Here is a 19,163-nt window from a genome sequence, read left to right as displayed (position 1 = left end):
CAGATGCCCATGAGCTAGAGGCAACAGAAACTCTAGATTATAAAACTGGCACCATGACCTTCATACTTGGAGAGAAAGCAAGGAGAAGACACCAGCTAGGAGGAGTGTGCTGTTGACCACCAGACATCATTAGGAAGGAATGAGGGCACCATGAAAATACACTCTAAAAGTCTAGGATCTGGATATAAGAAAGGAGAGAAAACGGCTGGGATCAGGGAGAGTGAAAGAGAATCAGTTCAAGCATCTTGCTGTCTTTACTGACTGTCGTCATTTGGGTACATAAAAATAAGAGAGTTCCTAAACCAAACTAAAATTAAGAAAGTTTGGGCGCCTGGGTGGCTCAGTTGGTTGAGCGACTGCCTTCGGCTCAGGTCATGATCCTGGAGTCCCGGGATCGAGTCCCACATTGGGCTCCCTGCTCGGCAGGGAGTCTGCTTCTCCCTCTGACCCTCCTCCCTCTCATGCTCTCTGTCTCTCATTCTCTCTGTCTCAAATAAATAAATAAAATCTTTAAAAAAAAAAATTAAGAAAGTTTGCCTAGAAAATCGAAAATGCTTTCCTGCCCTACCATTCCCTCTGGTCTGGATAACTGTAATAGCCTCCTACCTCTTTTCCCAGCCTCTAAACTACCCCTTTCCCACCATCCTATTTCCATATCACACCAGGGCTATCTTTCTAATTTGCAATTCTTACGCCACCTCCTTGATGAAAACACCTTCACTGGCTTAAAACCCAAGTGGCTTAAAATTATAATAATCATTTATTTTCTCTCAGGGTCACTGTGGGTAGAAATTCAGGCAGAAATATAGCAGGGATGATTTGTTACTGCTTTGCAATGTCTGGGGCCCTGCCAGAAGACTCACTGTCCAAAGTCATCTGAAGGCCAGTTCATCCCACATCTGGGCCTAGCTGGGACCAGGAGCCAGAACACCCACACTTGGCTTCTCCATTTGATCTGGCCTTCCTCACGCATGCTGACTTCTAAAGACAAGGGTCCAGAAAGAGAGGGAGGGAGGCAGGAGGAGAGGGAAAGAAGGGGAGAGGAAAGGCGGGTGGGGTGGAAGCCACCTTGTTTTCTATGAACCAGCCTTAGAAATCTTGGAAGTCATGTAGCATCACTCCTGCCACATCCTATTGGTCAGGGAGGTTTTAAAGGTAGCCCAGGTTTGAGGAGAGGGAACTGAGACCTCACCTCTGGATGGTGGATTGTAGATCCTGTGGGATGGGATATATATTGGTGAAGTCATTCTGAAAAATGATATCACTTGAAAAATACAGTCTGCCACATGGTAGACCCTTCACCTCCCACCTATCCTTTCAGCACCACTTCCTTCTACTCTTTGCCACTCACTCTACACTTTCCATACTGACCTTCTGTTTTGCTTAGTTTTTTCCTTTGAACATGACAAACCTTTCCATGCCTCTGTACCCATGTGTATGCTGTTTCTTATACTTGGAATGTCCTTCCTTCTCCATGTTAACTCCCTAGTAAAAACCTTCCCACGCTTCAAGTCCAAATTCAAGTGTAGCATCTCTGTAAAGCCTTCTTGTCTCAGCCCAGAGAAAGTTAATTATTCTGTTCCCTAGGATCCTATGTATGTTAAACATACCTCTGTCTTACAGTATTATCTGGCTGGCTTTTCATCCTCACCAGACTGTGAGCAAGTCAAAGAAAAAGACCAAGCCCTGTTATTTATTATTATTATTTGCATATTTTCCTGTTCTCTTCTGGTTGCCAAATATTCCACATGGTGCTTACTTAACACAAAGTCCCCACTCATTAAATATAAGTTGAATGGCTGAAGAAAACTTTAAGGCAACCTTTGGAAAAATTATCATTTCAAGGGCAAGGTGGCTTCCTTGACCTTCTGCTGCAATTATTTTTTTCTACTTCTACTGCTGCTTGAAATAATTTACTTTTTTTGCCTTAGAGAGATAAAGAGAGAGAAAGCTGGATAGTACAAATGCCTGGTGAAAGCAAAACATTGCCTCAGTCAAAGTATGGCTGATGACAGCCATTTCTATGTATCTAGAGAAGAAAGGGTTGAGAACAAGTACTCACCGAAGGGATGAAGAGGTGAGGACACTAACAAGCCAGGAAAGAGAGCAAAAAGGGAAGGCTATAAACACCAGCAACAAATTCTGCTGCACTCATAATTCTGCCTTCAGTCAACTCTTGCTCACTTTCAGCTGTCTCTGAACAACTAAAAGCTGGGGGCAAGAGGATCATGTGTTCAGCCTAGGATTTTCCTCTCTCCTGATCTTCTATTCCCTTCTCCAGCCCCTGCTGCCCAAGAGTTGCTGCTGTTGTGGCTCTGCGGGGCTGATGGGAGTGGGAGGCCCTACCCACCAGCACTGCACACTCCCAGGAGCCCCAAGGTGGACCTTAGGGTAGGCTCTGGCATGGGCACTTTGGTGACATGATAATGAGGTGTGCAGTGTCATTCACAACTCTCCTGCTTTTGGGCCCCTCCATTCTGGAATATGGCCTAGCCTCACCTGTTGTAAAAGGTGGTGGGCTCTCTCACTGTTTCCCCAAACCTACCTGAAGATAAAAATGCTCTGGGAGAGCTCCAATTGTTCAAACACACACACACACACACACACACACACTCCTGGGCCCTTCCTTGGGAGACCAATCCAGTGGGCCTGGGAGGACCCTGTGAGTCTAATATACACATGAGTGATGAGGGGAGTTTAGGAAAGCACAGACTGGATGACCTCAAGTTCTCTTGTTGGGTCTGAATACTTCTCTCACACATGGTTATACAGATAACCTTCCAAAGTCACAGCTCTGATCAGCTAAGGCCACATCAAGGAGTTTGGGCTTCATCCTGTAGGCACTGGAAGGCCACTATGGAGAAGAGTGGCATGATCATAGTTGAGATGTCGAAAGGCCACTCTATCAGCTGCGTGAAGGGTGGTACAAGACCAGAAGCAGTAAAGACAAAATTATTATAAGAGTCCAGACATCCTCTTCTCCTATCAGTGGCTTAGAGCATTCCCGCTTCCCACATACTACAGGAACTGGCCTGGTATCACTTAACTTTAACTGAAATTCATTCTTGTCAGTGTAGAACTTTGCAGAGCTACCTATGCTATTGAAGAGATGGGGAGGAGCAGGACCAAAGCAGTAGCATAGAGGTGGAGAGAAAGGGCAGGAGAATGGTACTGAGCTAGAAGATACAGAAATTGGTGAGGAGAGGGTTAACACAGAGACCAGCCTGTACCTTGCAAGGTATTGCAGTCAGTGAGGTGGGAGTGACTCTTACCCCCTTCTTAGCAACACCTCCAGGCATCTCACAGCCCTTTCCTTTTCATCACCTTGCCTCCCCCTCCTGTGACCGTAGGAATTTCCCTCATATCTGGGAATCCTTTGATTTGTGCATAGACCTTTTGGACCTTTTTCTGCTTTTGCCTAACTATTTACAATATTGAATGGCAATAACTTACACATCACACTTCTCTAGGATTTGCTATCATCTATCTAACCCAGGTAATATCCTCATGTAAAGAGGGGTGTGTGTGTGTGTGTGTGTGTTTGAGAGAGAGAGAGAGGAGAGAGTGAGAGAGACAGACAGAGACAGAGACAAAGAAAGAGGTATTTTACTCGAGCTCCCCGTTCTACTAAATTGCTTTCTTAGCTCATCATCTAGGTTATGTCCTTACCATTGGTCTACAGATATGTTACACTTTTCCAGAATTTGCTCCAGTCTTCCTGCCACCATACTAGTCTTGCCTATGTGCCCTACCAGGTAGGTACAGCTCAAATGCCATCTTCTGGTTCCCATGGAGACATAACAACTTTCTCTTCTGATCTCTGTAGCACTGCACACCTGTTAGAGCACCACTATGCTCCCTGCTGGCTTGAACACAGAGCTTTCATCTTATGCATCTTTATAGCCCTGAGTTCCTAACAGTGCTGTAGTTATTTTTGTTGGATTATGAAGATGTAATGTAATAATCATATTTCACATATACCATAACTTGTTTAGCTCAACCATATCCTAATTCTCTCTTCCACAGTTTTGAAAATGGCTTTGTAACATAGAAAATTGGCATTGTTTTCCTTTGTAGTTTAAATAAAATGCTGACCTCCTAATACGAACTTCGACACTTTCTCATGAGGATATACTCACATTAGCATAAAAATTTTCTCCTGGGGGAAGCAGGGGACGTTCAATGGCTAAAGCATAGTGAGTAAGGGAATATTCACGAATAGAATTTAGGTCTCTTGAATCCTGATCCAGTGCCCTTTCCATATTGAAATAAGGTAAACAAACAAAAATTTATCATGAAAATAAACACCAAAATCAAAAGCTTTTGCACAGCAAAGGAAACCATCAATGAAACAACAATGCAATCTAACAAATGGGAGAAGATATTTGCAAATGATATATCCGAAAGGGATTACTATCCAGATTACATAAAGAATTTATAAAACTCAACACCAAAAAACTCCCAAATAATCTGATTTTAAAATGGGCAGAGGACTTGAATAGACATTTTTCCAAAGAAGACATAAAGATGGCCAACAGACAAATGTAAAGATGCTCAATGTCATTAATCAACAAGGAAATGTAAATCAAAACCACAATGAAATATCACTGCACACCTGTCAGAATGGTTAATATTAAAAAGACAAGAAATAACAAATGTTGACAAGGACATGGAAAATAGGGAACCTTTGTGCACTGTTGGTGGGAATGTAAATTGATGCAACCAGTATGGAAAACAGGATGGAGGTTCCTCAAAAAATTAAAAATAGAAATATCATATGATCCAGTAATTCCAGTAATACTGGGTATTTAACAACCCAAGTGCCTATCAATAGATGAATGGATAAAGAATATGTAGTATATATATACACAATGGGATATTACTCAGCCATAAAAAAGAATGAGATTTTGCCATTTGTGACAACATGGATGGATCTAGAAAGCATATAAAGCTAAGTGAAATAAATAAGACAGAAAAGACAAATATCATATAATTTTACTTACATGTGGAATCTAAAAAACAAGAATAAACAAACAACAACAGCAAAAAAACACACAGACTCAGATACAAAGAACAAACTGATGGTTACTGGAGGGTGATTGGCGGGGGGGTAGGAGAAATAAGTGATGGGGATTAAGAGATAAAAGCTTCCAGTTATAAAATAAATAAGTAATGGAGATAAGAAGTACAGCATGGGGAATATAGAAAAAAAGAAAAATATTATCATGAGATAGAGAAAACCTCAATAACGTTGATTCAATCTGTTAACAATGCATGAAAACCACTTAAAACTAAAAAGGTAATTAACACATTCAGTTCAAATTCAAACAATGTTTCTGGAAATACTTTACATGCTTTTTCAGAGAAAACTTTAAAAATATGCAAGGGAATTATCACAGGATAGTCAACAAAAGAAAACAGTTGTCAATTAGCCAAGGGTCTCTGAGAAGTCATGGGGAATCAGGACACAAAAAAACATCTATCTCCTAAGACCCTAGAGAAAAGTAGCTCCTTATATGTGGGCCCACCGCTAACATGTGTGGGGTCCAGATAAAGAGGACAAATGGAGACCCAAATACCATACATTTAAATATTTTATAATTTTTAACTAACTTACCAGTTGTTAAATATATTGTTCTTTTCTGCTTTAACAAATAGAACTTCATGATGGCAACATTATCAAATATGTAAAGCTATACTTTTTATTTGACTGAAAGTCAGCAAAATATCAAGGCTACTGAATTTAATTATCAGTAGCTCTCTAGATCCATCCATGTTGTCACAAATGGCAAGATCTCGTTCTTTTTTATGGCTGGGTAATATTCCATTGTATATATATATTACATATTCTTTATCCATTCATCTATTGATAGGTACTTGGGTTGTTTCCATATCTTGGCTATTATAATTAATACTGCAGTAAACATAGACATATTGTGTATGTCTTAGTGTTCTGTTGACATGCCAGCAATGTGTGGGTAACTAATGAAATAAAGACTTGCATGGTTTGTAAGTTATATATGTATTCCACAGAATGCAAAATGCAGCTTTTGCCCTTTGTTTCATTAAAATCACTGTATTGTTATAACCAAGATTTTCACATAATTTGATGATATTGATAGTAATGATTTAAAGTTTCTTTTAAGAAGGAATTATATTTGAAGTGTACAATTTTTTTTAAAAAAGATTTTATTTATTTGACAGAGAGAGAGACAGTGAGAGAGGGAACACAAGCAGGGGGAGTGGGAGAGGGAAAAGCAGGCTTCCCGCCGAGCAGGGAGCCCAATGCAGGGCTCGATCCCAGGACCCTGGGACCATGACCCGAGCCGAAGGCAGCCGCTTAATGACTGAGGCACCCAGGCGCCCCTGCAGTGTACAAATTTGACTATATTTCATCAGACATATGAGTTAAATAAAAATAGAAACAGTAAAATATTTCTCATAGATGCTTTCAAAAGTTATTTTTTCTAAACTATTTAAAATTTTCTATTAAAAAGGCAAAATAGAAATTAATGAGTATCAAACTTAAATAAAATTACCCAGTTTTTAAAAATATAATTACATCTCACAAAATACTTTTATTTAAATAAAACTATTAGACTCAACATAATAAAGGCCATATATGAAAAACCCACAGCTAACATCGTACTCAATGGGGAAAAACTGAGAGCTTTTCCTATAAGGTCAGGAACAAGACAAAGATGTCCATTCTCACCATTTTATTCAACATAGTACTGGAAGTCCAAGCCACAGCAATCAGACAACAAAAAGAAATAAAAGGCATCCAAATTGGTAAGGAAGAAGTAAAACTTTCACAATTTGCAGATGGCATGATACTATATATGCAAAACCCTAAAGACTCCACCAAAAAACTACTAGAACTGACAATGAATTCAGTAAGGTCACAGGATACAAAAATCAATGTGCAGAAATCTGTTGCATTTCCTACTGGGTATTTACCCCAAAGATACAAATGTAGGGATCCGAAGGGGTATGTGCACCCCAATGTTTATAGCAGCAATGTCCGCAATAGCCAAACTGTGGAAAGAGCCAAGATGTCCATCGACAGATGAATGGATAAAGAAGATGTGGTATATACCTACAATGGAATATTATGCAGCCATCAAAAGGAATGAAATCTTGCCATTTGCAACAATGTGGATGGAACTGGAGGGTGTTATGCTGAGCGAAGTAAGTCAATCAGAGAAAGACATGTATCATATGACCTCACTAATATGAGGAATTTTTTTTTTAAAGATTTTATTTATCCATTCATGAGAGATATATAAAGAGAGATGCAGAGGCAAAAGGAGAAGCAGGCTCCCCGTGGAGCAGGAAGCCCGATGCAGAACTCGATCCCAGGACCCTGGGATCATGACCTGAGCCGAAGGCAGACGCTTAACCGACTGAGCCACCCAGGCATCCCATTGAGGAATTCTTAATCTCAGGAAACAAACTGAGGGTTGCTGAAGTGGTGGGGGGATGGGAGGGATGGGGTGGCTGGGTGATAGACATTGGGGAGGGTATGTGCTATGGTGAGTGCTGTGAATTGTGCAAGACTGTTGAATCACAGATCTGTACCTCTGAAACAAATAATACATTATATGTTTAAAAAAAAAAAAAGGAAGAAGAAGATAGCAGGAGGGGAAGAATGAAGGGGGGGAAATCGGAGGGGGAGATGAACCATGAGAGATGATGGACTCTGAAAAACAAACTGAGGGTTCTAGAGGGGAGGGGGGTGGGAGGATGGGTTAGCCTGGTGATGGGTATTAAAGAGGGCACATTCTGCATGGAGCACTGGGTGTTATACGCAAACAATGAATCATGGAACACTACATCAAAAACCAATGATGTAATGTATGGTGATTAACATAACATAATAAAAAAAATCAGAAATCTGTTGCATTTCTATACATTAATAATGAAGCAGTAGAAAGAGAAATTAAGAAAACAATCCCATTTACAATTGCACCAAAACTAATAAAATACCTAAGAATAAACCCAACCAAAATGGTGAAAGATCTGTAATTTAATTTTACAAAACATTGATGAAAGAAATGGAAGATGATACAAAGAAATGAAAAGACATTCCACGCTTGTGGGTTGGAAGAACAAATATTGTTAAAATGTTTATACTACCCAAAGCAATCTATACATTTAATTCAATCCTTAACAAAATATCAACACCATTTTTCACAGTAATAGAACAAAAAATCCTAAAATTTATATGGAACCACAAAAGACCCTGAATAGCCAAAGCAATTTTGAAAAAGAAAAGCAAACCTAGAGGTATCACAATTCCAGATTTCAGGTTATATTACAAAGCTATAGTAATCAAAACAGTATGTACTGACACAAAAAATGGACACCAAGATCACTGGAACAGAATACAACACCCAGAAATAAACCTACAATTATATGGTCAATTAATCTTCGACAAAGCAGAAAGAACATCCAGTGGGAAAAAGACAGTCTCTTTACCAAATGGTGTTGGGAAAACCGGAAAATAATGTGCAAAAGAATGAAACTGGAAAATAATGCTACATAGAAAATAATGAAATGGGACCACTTTCTTATACCATACACAAAAATAAATTCAAAATGGATTAAAGACCAAAATGTGAGACCTGAAACCATAAAAATCTTAGAAGAGAGCACAGGCAGTAACATCTCTGACATCATCTGCAGCAACATTTTTCTAGATATGTCTCCTTAGGCAAGGGAAATAAAAGCAAAAAGAAACTATTGAGACTACATCAAAATAAAAAGCTTCTTTTTTTTTAAGATTTCATTTATTTATTTGAGAGAGAAAGCGAGCAACAGAGAGAGAAAGCATGGGGCGGGGTTTGGAGAGGAGAGGTAGAAACAGACTCTCTGCTGAGCAGGGAGCCCGATGTGGGGCTCCAACCCAGGACTCCAGAATCATGACCCGAGCCGAAGGCAAGCGCTTAAATAACTGAGCCACACAGACACCCAAAATAAAAAGCTTCTGTACAACTAAGGAAATAATCAACAAAACTAAAAGGCAACCTATGGAATGGGAGATATTTGCAAATGACATATTCAATAAAGGGGTAGTATCCAAAATCTATACGGAACTTATAAAACTCAACACCCCAAAAAAACAAATAATCCAATTAAAAAATGGACAGAAGAAATTAACAGACATTTCTCCAGAGAAGACACAGAGATGGCCAACAGACAAATGAAAAGATGCTCACCATCACTCATCATCAGGGAAATGCAAATTAAAACTACAATGAGCTATTACCTCACACCTATCAGAATGGCTAAGACCAAAAACACAAGAAACAACAAGTGTTGGTGAGGTTGTGGAGAAAAAAGAATTCTCTTGCACTGTTGGTGGGATTGCAAACTGGTGCAGCCACTGTGGAATGTATGGAGTTTCCTCAGAAAGTTAAAAATAGAACTACTCTACAATCCAGTAATCACATTACTGGATATTTACCCCCAAAATACAAAAACACCAATTTAAAGGAGATATATGTACCTCTATGTTTATAAATAGCATTATTTACAATAGCCAAATTATGGAAGCAGCCCAAGTGTCCATCGATAGATGAATGGGTAAAGAAAATGTGGTATATCTGCAATGGAATATTATTCAGCCATAAAAAAGAATGAAATCTTGCCATTTGCAATGACATGGATGGAGCTAGGAAATATTATGCTAAGTGAAATAAGTCAGAGAAAGACAAATACCATATGACTTCACTCCTGTGTGGAATTTAATAAATAAAACAAATGAACAAAAGGGGAAAAAAAGAGAGAGACAAACCAGAAAACAGACTGTTAACTATAGAGAACAAACTGATGGTTACCAGAGGGGAGATGGTGGGTGGTTGGGTGAAACAGGTGATGGGGATGAAGGAGTACACTTGTGATGAGCACTGGGTATTGTATGGAAGTGTTGAATCACTACATTGTGCACCTGAAACTAATATGACACTATGCTAACTATACTGGAGTTAAAAATTAAAAAATAAAACTATTTGAAATTCTAGAGTTTAATATACAGCTAGTTGCCAAGATAAAGAATCAATATCACACTTAATGCATGTCTAGACCTACATACATACATGTTTTAGAGTATTATAAATTGTTTAATATTGCAAAATATTCCTCAGTTAATGCCTACAACTGATAAGAATACCATGTTAATTTGTGACTACCGCAAAAACCATCCCCGTTGGAATATGAAGAGAAGCAAGAAAATGGACACTTGGCACTCTCGGGCAACAATGCCCCCATTTTGAAAGCCTGTTGCATTCATGCTGTCTGAGAGACAGCTCATTTGTCCTTTTCCTTACCTCCACGCATGCACTGCTCAAACCCTCCCTGTGCACTCACGAGGACAGTGCTTCACACGCTCATCTTCCAGCACTCACGCTGTCTTTTGTCTTCAGAACACAGGACAAGAGATGAGGAAGAGCATTCCCTTGGGACCTGAACTGTGTTAGTGGTGACAGTGGATGTTCAGGGCTGACTAGCACCGAAAGTCAGATCTCGAATGACCAAGGTGCCTGGGTATTTTTATTAAATTGGCTCTTTTTGTATTTGTAACTTCAGAGCACTCGATAGCGACATCCCTCTGACTCAGGTATTGCTTATGTGGTCTCCTTCCAGCCCCCCTGAGCCGACCAGGGGCTTTTTATTTTTTTCTTTTTTCCTCTGCTTCTTCTACTGGGAGCAGCAAGCGGAAGATTTACTCACGCAGGCACTGTTTTTCAGACACTGAAGAGGATAAACCACTTTTGAAATGCAGTAAATCTTGTGGGCCTGGGTCTATGTGTTGTCAATTATAGAGATTTTTTCTTATGAGGATCAAATTATTAATTCTTTGAGGTGTGACCAGACCTTATAGTTTTCTTTGTCATACCCCCAGGGAGTCTGGCCAGTGCTAGGCACGTAAGAGGCCATCGGTAATAGACATAAGGAATATTGCAGTAATTCATTTTAAAAATATTTGACAAATGTGCCCTTGATGCTATAGCAAGGATATTGGGGCTGTGCACTTCTATCATGGAAAATAAGAAATGTGGTCTTTTCATATTTCAGGTGTCGGCTTGAATGTAAGGAGTCTAAAATGAAAAAAGAAAAAAAGACTTATAAAGCCCCAGTATGGTAGCATGCACGTATCCTGAAATACCCTTACTGTCACATCGCAGACACAAGTCCAGAGTCACTTGTTTAATTCTTGCTCTGACGTGGGACCAGGGATTTCTGATTATTTTCCTCACAATCTTGCCACCTCTAAAAAGAGTCTTTCACATGAATTCTAGCTCTCAGCCACCTTTCCTGAAACTCATGGCTTTTTCAGGATTACTAAAAATGTCTATTTTTTTCATAGAAAAATCAAAAAACAGAATTTCAATAATTGAAAATATTGTGGAAATTCATTTTAGGTCTCTGAATTATCTAGATTCCAAATGTAACTGATTACTGAAATAATCAGTTCCCAAGGTAATGTCTGGTCATATCTTTAAATCTATAAAGTCACATGAGTTTGGAATGATGCTAAAGTATATTACAGCAAATTAAAGATTTTGTTTCATTTGTGATATTAATTTTTCCACTGAGTTTATTTTCTTAAGCATTTTTCATGAAAAAAATGCATGTTAGAAAAACCTCAATAATTTATTTATTATTATTTTTTAAAGATTTTATTTATTTATTTGACAGAGAGAGAGACAGCGAGAGAGGGAACACAAGCAGGGGGAGCGGGAAAGGGAGAAGCAGGCTCCCCCCGGAGCAGGGAGCCCGATGCAGGGCTTGATCCCAGGACCCTGGGATCATGACCTGAGCCGAAGGCAGACGCTTAACGACTGAGCCACCCAGGCGCCCCCAAACCTCAATAATTTAAAGTGAAAATCTAGACCTGTACCGGTTTCATATCGAAAAGGGTCTGCAGAGGTGTATTTCTTTTGCAGTTCCGATCTCATATTTCTCTGGAAAGGCAGTTGTCTCTGGACAATATATTGTCTTTCCTATGTTAGCAGGCCCCTAAAACTCCTTACAGGCATTACAGTATGCAGAAATGCAAAAACTGAAAGTTCACGCTGTTTTAGTTCTATAACAGATTTTTCTTTTTTCATAGCAGAAAAGTTTGCATCCTTTCAACCGGCAAGCAGATGTTGCCCTCGTGCTGCCTCCATATTCATTAGCCCATAATGAATCTATTAATTGAATATGTAAGTTTGGCTAATTAGATGTAAGACATTTCTTCAGATTTAAAGGGTAATAATAAAAAATTTAAACTGCAACACCAGATTGAGCATTTAAGAGTTGATAAATGTGAACTGGAAAGTGCACAATTCCAATATAAATTAGTTAATTGCCTCTGCTAATTTAGGTGAACTACATTAGCAGAAAGGTCAATCCATTTGAGGTTTGATGTGTTTTTCAAATACTAAATTAAAAATAGCAAATCAAAGAACACTACAGAGGAGGAAGCATGGAATCTACTTTTCCAACCCAGAGGTTGCAGAGTGGACTCAAGTAAGTCCACGGAGTTAACCTTCTGTGGATTAATCAGTGGTTTTTAAAATAGGTTGTGTCTTACAGACACCAGGAAGCTTTGTTAAAAATAGTGCCGGGCGCCTGGGTGGCTCAGTCATTAAGTGTCTGCCTTCGGCTCAGGTCATGATCCCAGGGTCCTGGGATCGAGTCCCACATCGGGCTCCCTGCTCGGCAGGAAGCCTGCTTCTCCCTCTCCCATTCCCCCGCTTGTGTTCCTGCTCTCGCTATTTCTCTCTCTGTCAAATAAATAAATTAAAAATCTTAAAAAAAAAAAAAAATAGCAGTGCCTTTGGCCCTACTTGAGACTAACTGAAGTCTTCGGAGGTGGAACCAGGCCTCCAAATTTTTTAAGGCTCCCGACATGATTATATTGGAAGCTGAGTTGAAAACCATTGGGCCATTCCATGAATGTCTGATCTCCCCAACTAAGCAGGAGTAAGGTGGCAGTATCTATTCGTAGTAGGTATGTAAGCATTAGAAACATGACCTAATGTCGTACTTAATGCTTTCTTTTCTTCCTAAGCAAGGAAAAAATTCAGCTGCCCTTGGTCCCTCTACCTTCTCTTCTAGCTAGGTTGGTACCAAAAGGTCTTACTCTTGAGAACATTTAACTTGGATTTGGGAAGTGGGAGGAATCTCAGCTCTGAGTATTTGCTTCTGGGAATTGCGATTTTATAAACAGCTCACCTCTCCAATCACATTAGCTGGCTTTACACTAAAAGATGTCAAAGGAGTTCTTTTTTGGGTCACGTTTTGGGTGATGCTATCTTTACCACTGTGTGTCGTATGCCCCCCACAGCTCCTAAAAGAGCGTGAGGCCCGTGGAAAGGCCGGCAAAGGGATTTGCCAACAGGCTGTGCCCTGCCCGCCACGGCCTGTCGCTTTCATTGTGCACCGCATCTTCTGACTTCTCTCCTGTCTCATCCGGCCCTTGAATAGCTTCATGTCCCCAGCCCCTGTCATCCCCCACGCTTCTTTTTGTTCTTCGGAGACTCCATGGCAATGCTTGGCTCCTAATGTACCGTCAGGGAATGGTTGTTCAATTGGAGCTCTGCAACCGGTAGAGGGAGGACAGTCTATGTTTAGCATTGGTAGTCAGGGAGTCACAGACGCCCTGAAAGGCGGAAGCGGGAGACCCGTCCTCTGCAGTTTGGGGCGGGATGTCCATATTGGATGTCAGTGTCCCGGCTCTGAATGCCTCCCAGTTTTGCCCTGTGTCTTTCAGAGCTTGAACTGTGTGGTTGAGAAGAAAGAAGCGGCATTCCCCCTCTGTTGTCAAGACGTCTAAAGTGGGAAGATTTTCAGAGGCTCGTTTCAGCATGTAAAAGAGAGACGATGACTGTTCAATGAGCCTCGTCTTCTTGTGAACATGGATATGGATCCTTGCCTCAAATATCACCAAAGTTCATGTGACCATTCCATATGAAGAAAGACCCTTTGGATGACTGACCGCCTAAGAGCAGAAGGACTTGGGGAAGGAGCTTAAGTTTAAGAATGGGAGAGCCCTAAAGTAAGTAGCAGCAGTTAAGAGTTACATGTAGATGTGAAGAATTTTAAAAGTGAAAGGAAAACTGCAAATTAAGGAACATGAAAGGAAAACAGAAAAGCAAACTTAACTTAGTCACATGCCAAAGGAGTTCTTTTTTTTTTTTTTTAGTAACCCTTCCTCACCCACCATGATAAAAATAGTTGCTCCCCATTTGAGACACAGCCATGTGACTGGCTCAGGGATGCTCTGGACTACTGTGTGAGCAGGACTGTAGGGGTCTGAGCACTTTCCTTTCTGCGCTAAACTCGGCAAATAAACACTATCATTCTTTTCCTAAAAGCCAAAAGCTTTTTTTTAAAGCTTTTTAAATGAAAGTCCCTCTCCTAAATTAACTGTAGTTAATTTGTCTGCATTCTGAGATCTTTTCCCATCTCCAGCTTAATTCAAATTAAAACTGTAACATCGCCAAACAGTAGCAGATAAAATACACTAAATCCCAACTATTGCCTATTGCCATTTCCCGTTCGTTTGCACATACATGCCATCAACTGCAGGGGGGGCTAATGCCCTATTCCTCAGGCCTGGCAGAGAAGGCTGCGTAGCTGGGATTGTAATTTCTCCCTGTGCCTGTTAAGTGTGACTATTGATAAAGTGCTGAGCTCATCCCTGCCCCTAGATTGAAGCCTCTAAAACATATATGAGGTGGAACTTGGCTTTACAACAAAGACAAATCTAGTTTCCACTTTTAAAATAGTCTCTCGGGGCTCCCAAAAGGTAGAGGATATATTTTAAAAGGAAAGAGCGGTGTTTTGTATCAAAACATTATTTTTGGAGTCATAACCAATTAGGAATCTAATCCCTGCAACCATAAATACCCCCTTTTCATAGAATACAGTGACCAGAGGCCACACTGGGGTATGAGGGACTTAATATGAAGAGAATTTTTATGGTTAATAAATGCCACAATCTCAGCCTCTTTTCTTCTAGATGTTGGAAGGAAGAGGATAATTAAATGAGTGTTTAGATCCCAAATAAAAAGTTAATATTCACGTTAAATAAAAATATAAGTGAATTTGTTTATAGAATGTGAATTTGTTTCAGAATGGGTCCAAAATACTTCATTAAGCATTTCTGGATAAAAACATGTAATGCTCTCTATAAGCTTTTGTTAATAAATTAAATCCCATCTCTATAAATATACTTTGCATTAAGCTTTCCTGTTAGAGTTTTCAGGAAACATTTTAAATGAAGTAGCTGAGCATATCCCGTTTGAGATGAATGAGATCATTAGGAAACACTTATATCTGAAATAAGCACTGAGATCATTCTGCATACAACCCAAGGGCCCTAATTTTTTAAATATTTCAAACAATGTGCTCCTTTTAAATCATTAGACTTAGAGACATTTAAGGAACTGATTCAATTAACCCGGAAGAGAGAAATGCTATAATGTGTGATTTATTTTTGCAGATAAATTAAAATGCAAGTGTATCTGTTAGAAAAGGTGGGCTGTCAGCATGGTTAGTAATGGGAACAGGAAGGCAATTAAGCAGGGCCACCTGAGGCTGAAATAGCCCCTGAACATGGAAGCTTGAAGTTCAAGCTGGACATTGTTGTCAAAACCAAAAGTGTTCCTTGGTTAGGAGGAACTGTTTCCTTCATTGATTTTCTAAAGCATGTTTCTCAATTTGTTCCTCCATAACTGCAAACTAAAAATAAGCCCAGACTGCTATGGTTTCATACCTTAAAAAAAAAAAATCTAACTTCACATAAAGCGGATGCCTTAAAATTACAACTTTGCATTCTATTATTTAGGTGAGGAAATATGAGGCAAGAATTTATTTTTCTCCTCTACAACTCCAGGATATTGGCTCCACCAGGCCTAATAAATTATTTTCACAAGGAAATAGAGCATGCTGTAGCTTGTGTTCCCTTGTGCAGGGGGTTTTATAAACAAGATGTATCCTAAACAATAAATAATCACAGATGGGAGAGGGTGGGAGAAAGAAACATTATAAGGGTGGGGAAAAAAATGTTTCTTCACCAAATCATGGAAAAGAGTGAATTTCAAAATGCTAGAAATCTGAAGGGAAGATGGCCACTTTAACTTACATGGAGAAATCTATAGAGGAAATGAGAAAATAATAGAAAAGAGTAAAAGAAAGAGAAGCGAAGGAAAGACTAAGAATGTGAGAAGAGAGGTTCCAGCAGCCTTACGAGTAAGTAGCAGCAGAGTTAAGTCCTACGAACAGAAACGAAGAAAACGTACACTGAAGAAGTCGTTATAATTCCATGTTCTTTCCTGCTCAATCTTGTCCCCCATCTTGAATTGGACCAAAAAAAAAAAAAAATGCACTAGACCTTTTGGAGCTGTTTATGAGGAGAAGCTCAGAGATTCTCATTTCCTTGCTTGGAGAAGAGGGAATCTCTTTATTTGCTCTATATCACTGTGTAACAGATGCTAATGATTCCATCACACTGCTCCTTCCCTGGGAGAAGATTTTCCAGCCATGGTGCTAGAACTGGAGTTAGCAAGCAAGAAGTGGGTCAAGGGGGAGCAACCCTGTCTTATGCTTGGAGAAGAATACAGCTCAGTGGTTTCCAGTTTGCGAGAGACTTTCCTGACAATATTCATTTATCAGTCTAATTTACACAGATTTCCTTTTTCTCATGTTCAGAATTTTTTGATGGCTTCTCAGTGTCTCAAGAATTAAGGTCCTTACAACCTGAGTTAACTGCCTTGCCAGGTTCATCCTCTGCCCCTCCAGTCACATTGATGCCCCCCCCCCCCCCACTCGCATTTCTAGGCCTTTGCTCTTGTGGACTCTACTGCCTACTCTGTCCTCTCCTCCCCTGTGGACGTCTCACCTTTCCTTTTAAGGCCCAAATCAAAGGCCAGCGATCCCAGAGAGCTGGCCTCTTCCTTAGTGGAGCCCCAGATCATTCGGTTGATGCTCTGTTGCAACTTTTCCCCACAGCCCCTCATAGTCAGCGATCTATCTCCCTGTGGGGAGAGGATTCCAGCTCGCTGATGGTAAGGGCTACCCACCTTGTTTGTAACCCAGCCTCCAGTACTGTGCCTTGCAAAACATGGCAGAATTGTTCCCCGAGAACCAGTGATTCTCCCTTGCTACTCTCTTCTCCCTCTCTCCCCAACTAACTCTGCGACTTTATTTTTTTATTCCTCAATTATATCTCCAACTCTCCAAGGCTTTAAAAAAAAAAAACCCACCTGTATCTCATGAACATAGACTGTTACTGGAACACAATTTTTGGCCATAGTGATCCCCTTGTGAATTGAGATCTTTCTATTGCCTAAAGCCGAGGTAATTCACTCAGGTAACCTTGGGTAGTTACTTTGGGTTCTGAGAGGCTGGAATTTATTTCTACAGACCTAATACTAAAATGCAATATTTTTGTCTATTTCTACTGTTGGTTGGTATCCAGGCACTGAGTGTTAGGCATTTTTAGTTAGGGAAAGTATCTAAGGCAAGATCTCTTCTGGCTGACCCTTAACACCCGAAGAAATGAGGTTGTAAAGGCTCTGAATATGGCATTAAAGATAAGAATCAGTAGGCCCCTGTCAATCTTACACTGGGAGAGAGGGGGAGACATGACCTATTAAGGTCTTTTTATCTGAAGCCCAGATTTGGCCCACCCAGCCCAAAGTCCATTCTGGGATGGGATCTCTTGAGTTCTGGACGTACACCTATATGCTGACCTCTAAGATCCCACAAACTAGAAGAAGGCCTGTTGGAGCTACATAAACACCTAAATTAGGGGGGTATAGATATGGAAGCTCAAACCCAAAGGGGCAGCCATGTGAGGAACCCCATGTCTGGAGGGATGATAGCTGTTGGCGTGAAAAACAACAGAAAAGCAAAGCAAGTATATCGTTGTGTTATTTGGGGGCGAGGAGTTAAGCGCTGGAAGGGGGGATCCAAGAAGAAAGACAGAGGGGCCAATGAAACATGCAACTCGCAAGAGCCTATAAGGACCAACACCCGCATCCTGGGGCGCAGCCCAGACCGACCGGGACGGTCCCAGCCGGCAGAGGGCAGCAGTTGGGCGGGAGAAGCCGGGCGAGGGACGCCTTGCGGGGATACTTAATTTTGAGTGTGGGGCGAAGGACTCGCACTCATCACTACCGGTCCCGGACCCTGCGGCCGCGGGCGCAGCTCGGGCTCGGCTGTGGGCCGTGGGTGTGTGCGGGGCCGCCTGCCCGAGGAAGGAGAGCGGAGGGCGCCCCCTGGGTCTCGGGGGGAGGGGGGGACGCGCTTTCGGCGGGCCCCGGGACGCGGGTGGGAGGGGCTCCAGGCGCGCCCCACCAGCGGCCGAGGCCGCTCGGCGCCCCAAGAGCCGCCCTCCGCGCCCCGGAAGCTTCCTCCGCCGACACCGCGTTAGCCCCCGCTCGCTCTGCCTCTGGGGCCACGGCCCGCGCGCGACATCCGCCAAGGTGCGCCCCCGGCCGCCGCCGCCCGTGCCGGAGCGAGGCCGGCCCCGCTCTCCGCGCCCCGCGCGGCCGCGGCGCGGGTCCCGGCTCCGGCCGTCGAGGCCTGCGCGGCAGCGGGGTGGGCGTGGGTCTGTGCCCGCAGCCGGCTTGTCGCCGGCCGCACTTGACCGTGGGCGCCGAGCGAAGCGGCCGCGCGGCGCGGGCGGCGGGCTTTATGTAAATCGGGGCTGCGCCCGGGCGTCCTAGGTAGGATGGACCAGCCCCCCGCGCCTCGGCCCTCACGTCCAATAAGAAAAGCCCCAGCTTGACACCTGCCTATATACAGGCGAGCGCGCCCCCGGCCCGCGCACCGCGCGCACAGCCCGCACAGCCCACGCCGCGGGCGAGCGAGACCTCGGCCCGCCACCATGACTTCCAGTAAGATCGAAATGCCCGGCGAGGTGAAGGCCGACCCCGCCGCCCTCATGGCGTCCCTGCACCTCTTGCCATCGCCCACGCCCAACCTGGAAATCAAGTACACCAAGGTAAGCGGCCGGCGAGGACCTGCCGTCCGCCGAGGCTTCTAGAACCTTCCTTCCTGTCCATGATCTGTTAGGGAGCGAGCGTGGCGTGACGGCCTCAGGGGCCAGCCTGTCACCCCCGCGCGGCAGACGGACGCCCCGTCCTCGGGCTTGGGGCATC

General features: G+C 42.2%; 2 protein-coding genes across 2 annotated transcripts in view; one reads left to right on the top strand and one right to left on the bottom strand.

The window, feature by feature from the left end:
* The window catches only part of AQP9 (aquaporin 9), a 93,415-nt gene that overhangs the window by 74,194 nt on the left and 58 nt on the right, over window positions 1-19,163 (bottom strand). The gene's annotated exons all lie outside the window — the stretch shown is intronic.
* Window positions 18,767-19,163, top strand: part of ALDH1A2 (aldehyde dehydrogenase 1 family member A2) — a 94,178-nt gene continuing 93,781 nt past the window's right edge. Inside the window, exon 1 of the mRNA XM_034994214.1 lies at window positions 18,767-19,006. Coding sequence (XP_034850105.1) covers window positions 18,890-19,006 — 117 coding nt within the window. The 5' untranslated portion in view covers window positions 18,767-18,889. The remainder of the gene's footprint in view (window positions 19,007-19,163) is intronic.

Source organism: Mirounga leonina, unplaced genomic scaffold (assembly GCF_011800145.1).
Source record: "Mirounga leonina isolate KUSES-001 unplaced genomic scaffold, KU_Mleo_1.0 Mir_91, whole genome shotgun sequence".
NCBI classification, from domain to species: domain Eukaryota; kingdom Metazoa; phylum Chordata; class Mammalia; order Carnivora; family Phocidae; genus Mirounga; species Mirounga leonina.
The sequence above is the reverse complement of the archived record's forward strand: the minus strand, read 5'-3'. Positions and strand labels throughout refer to the sequence as shown.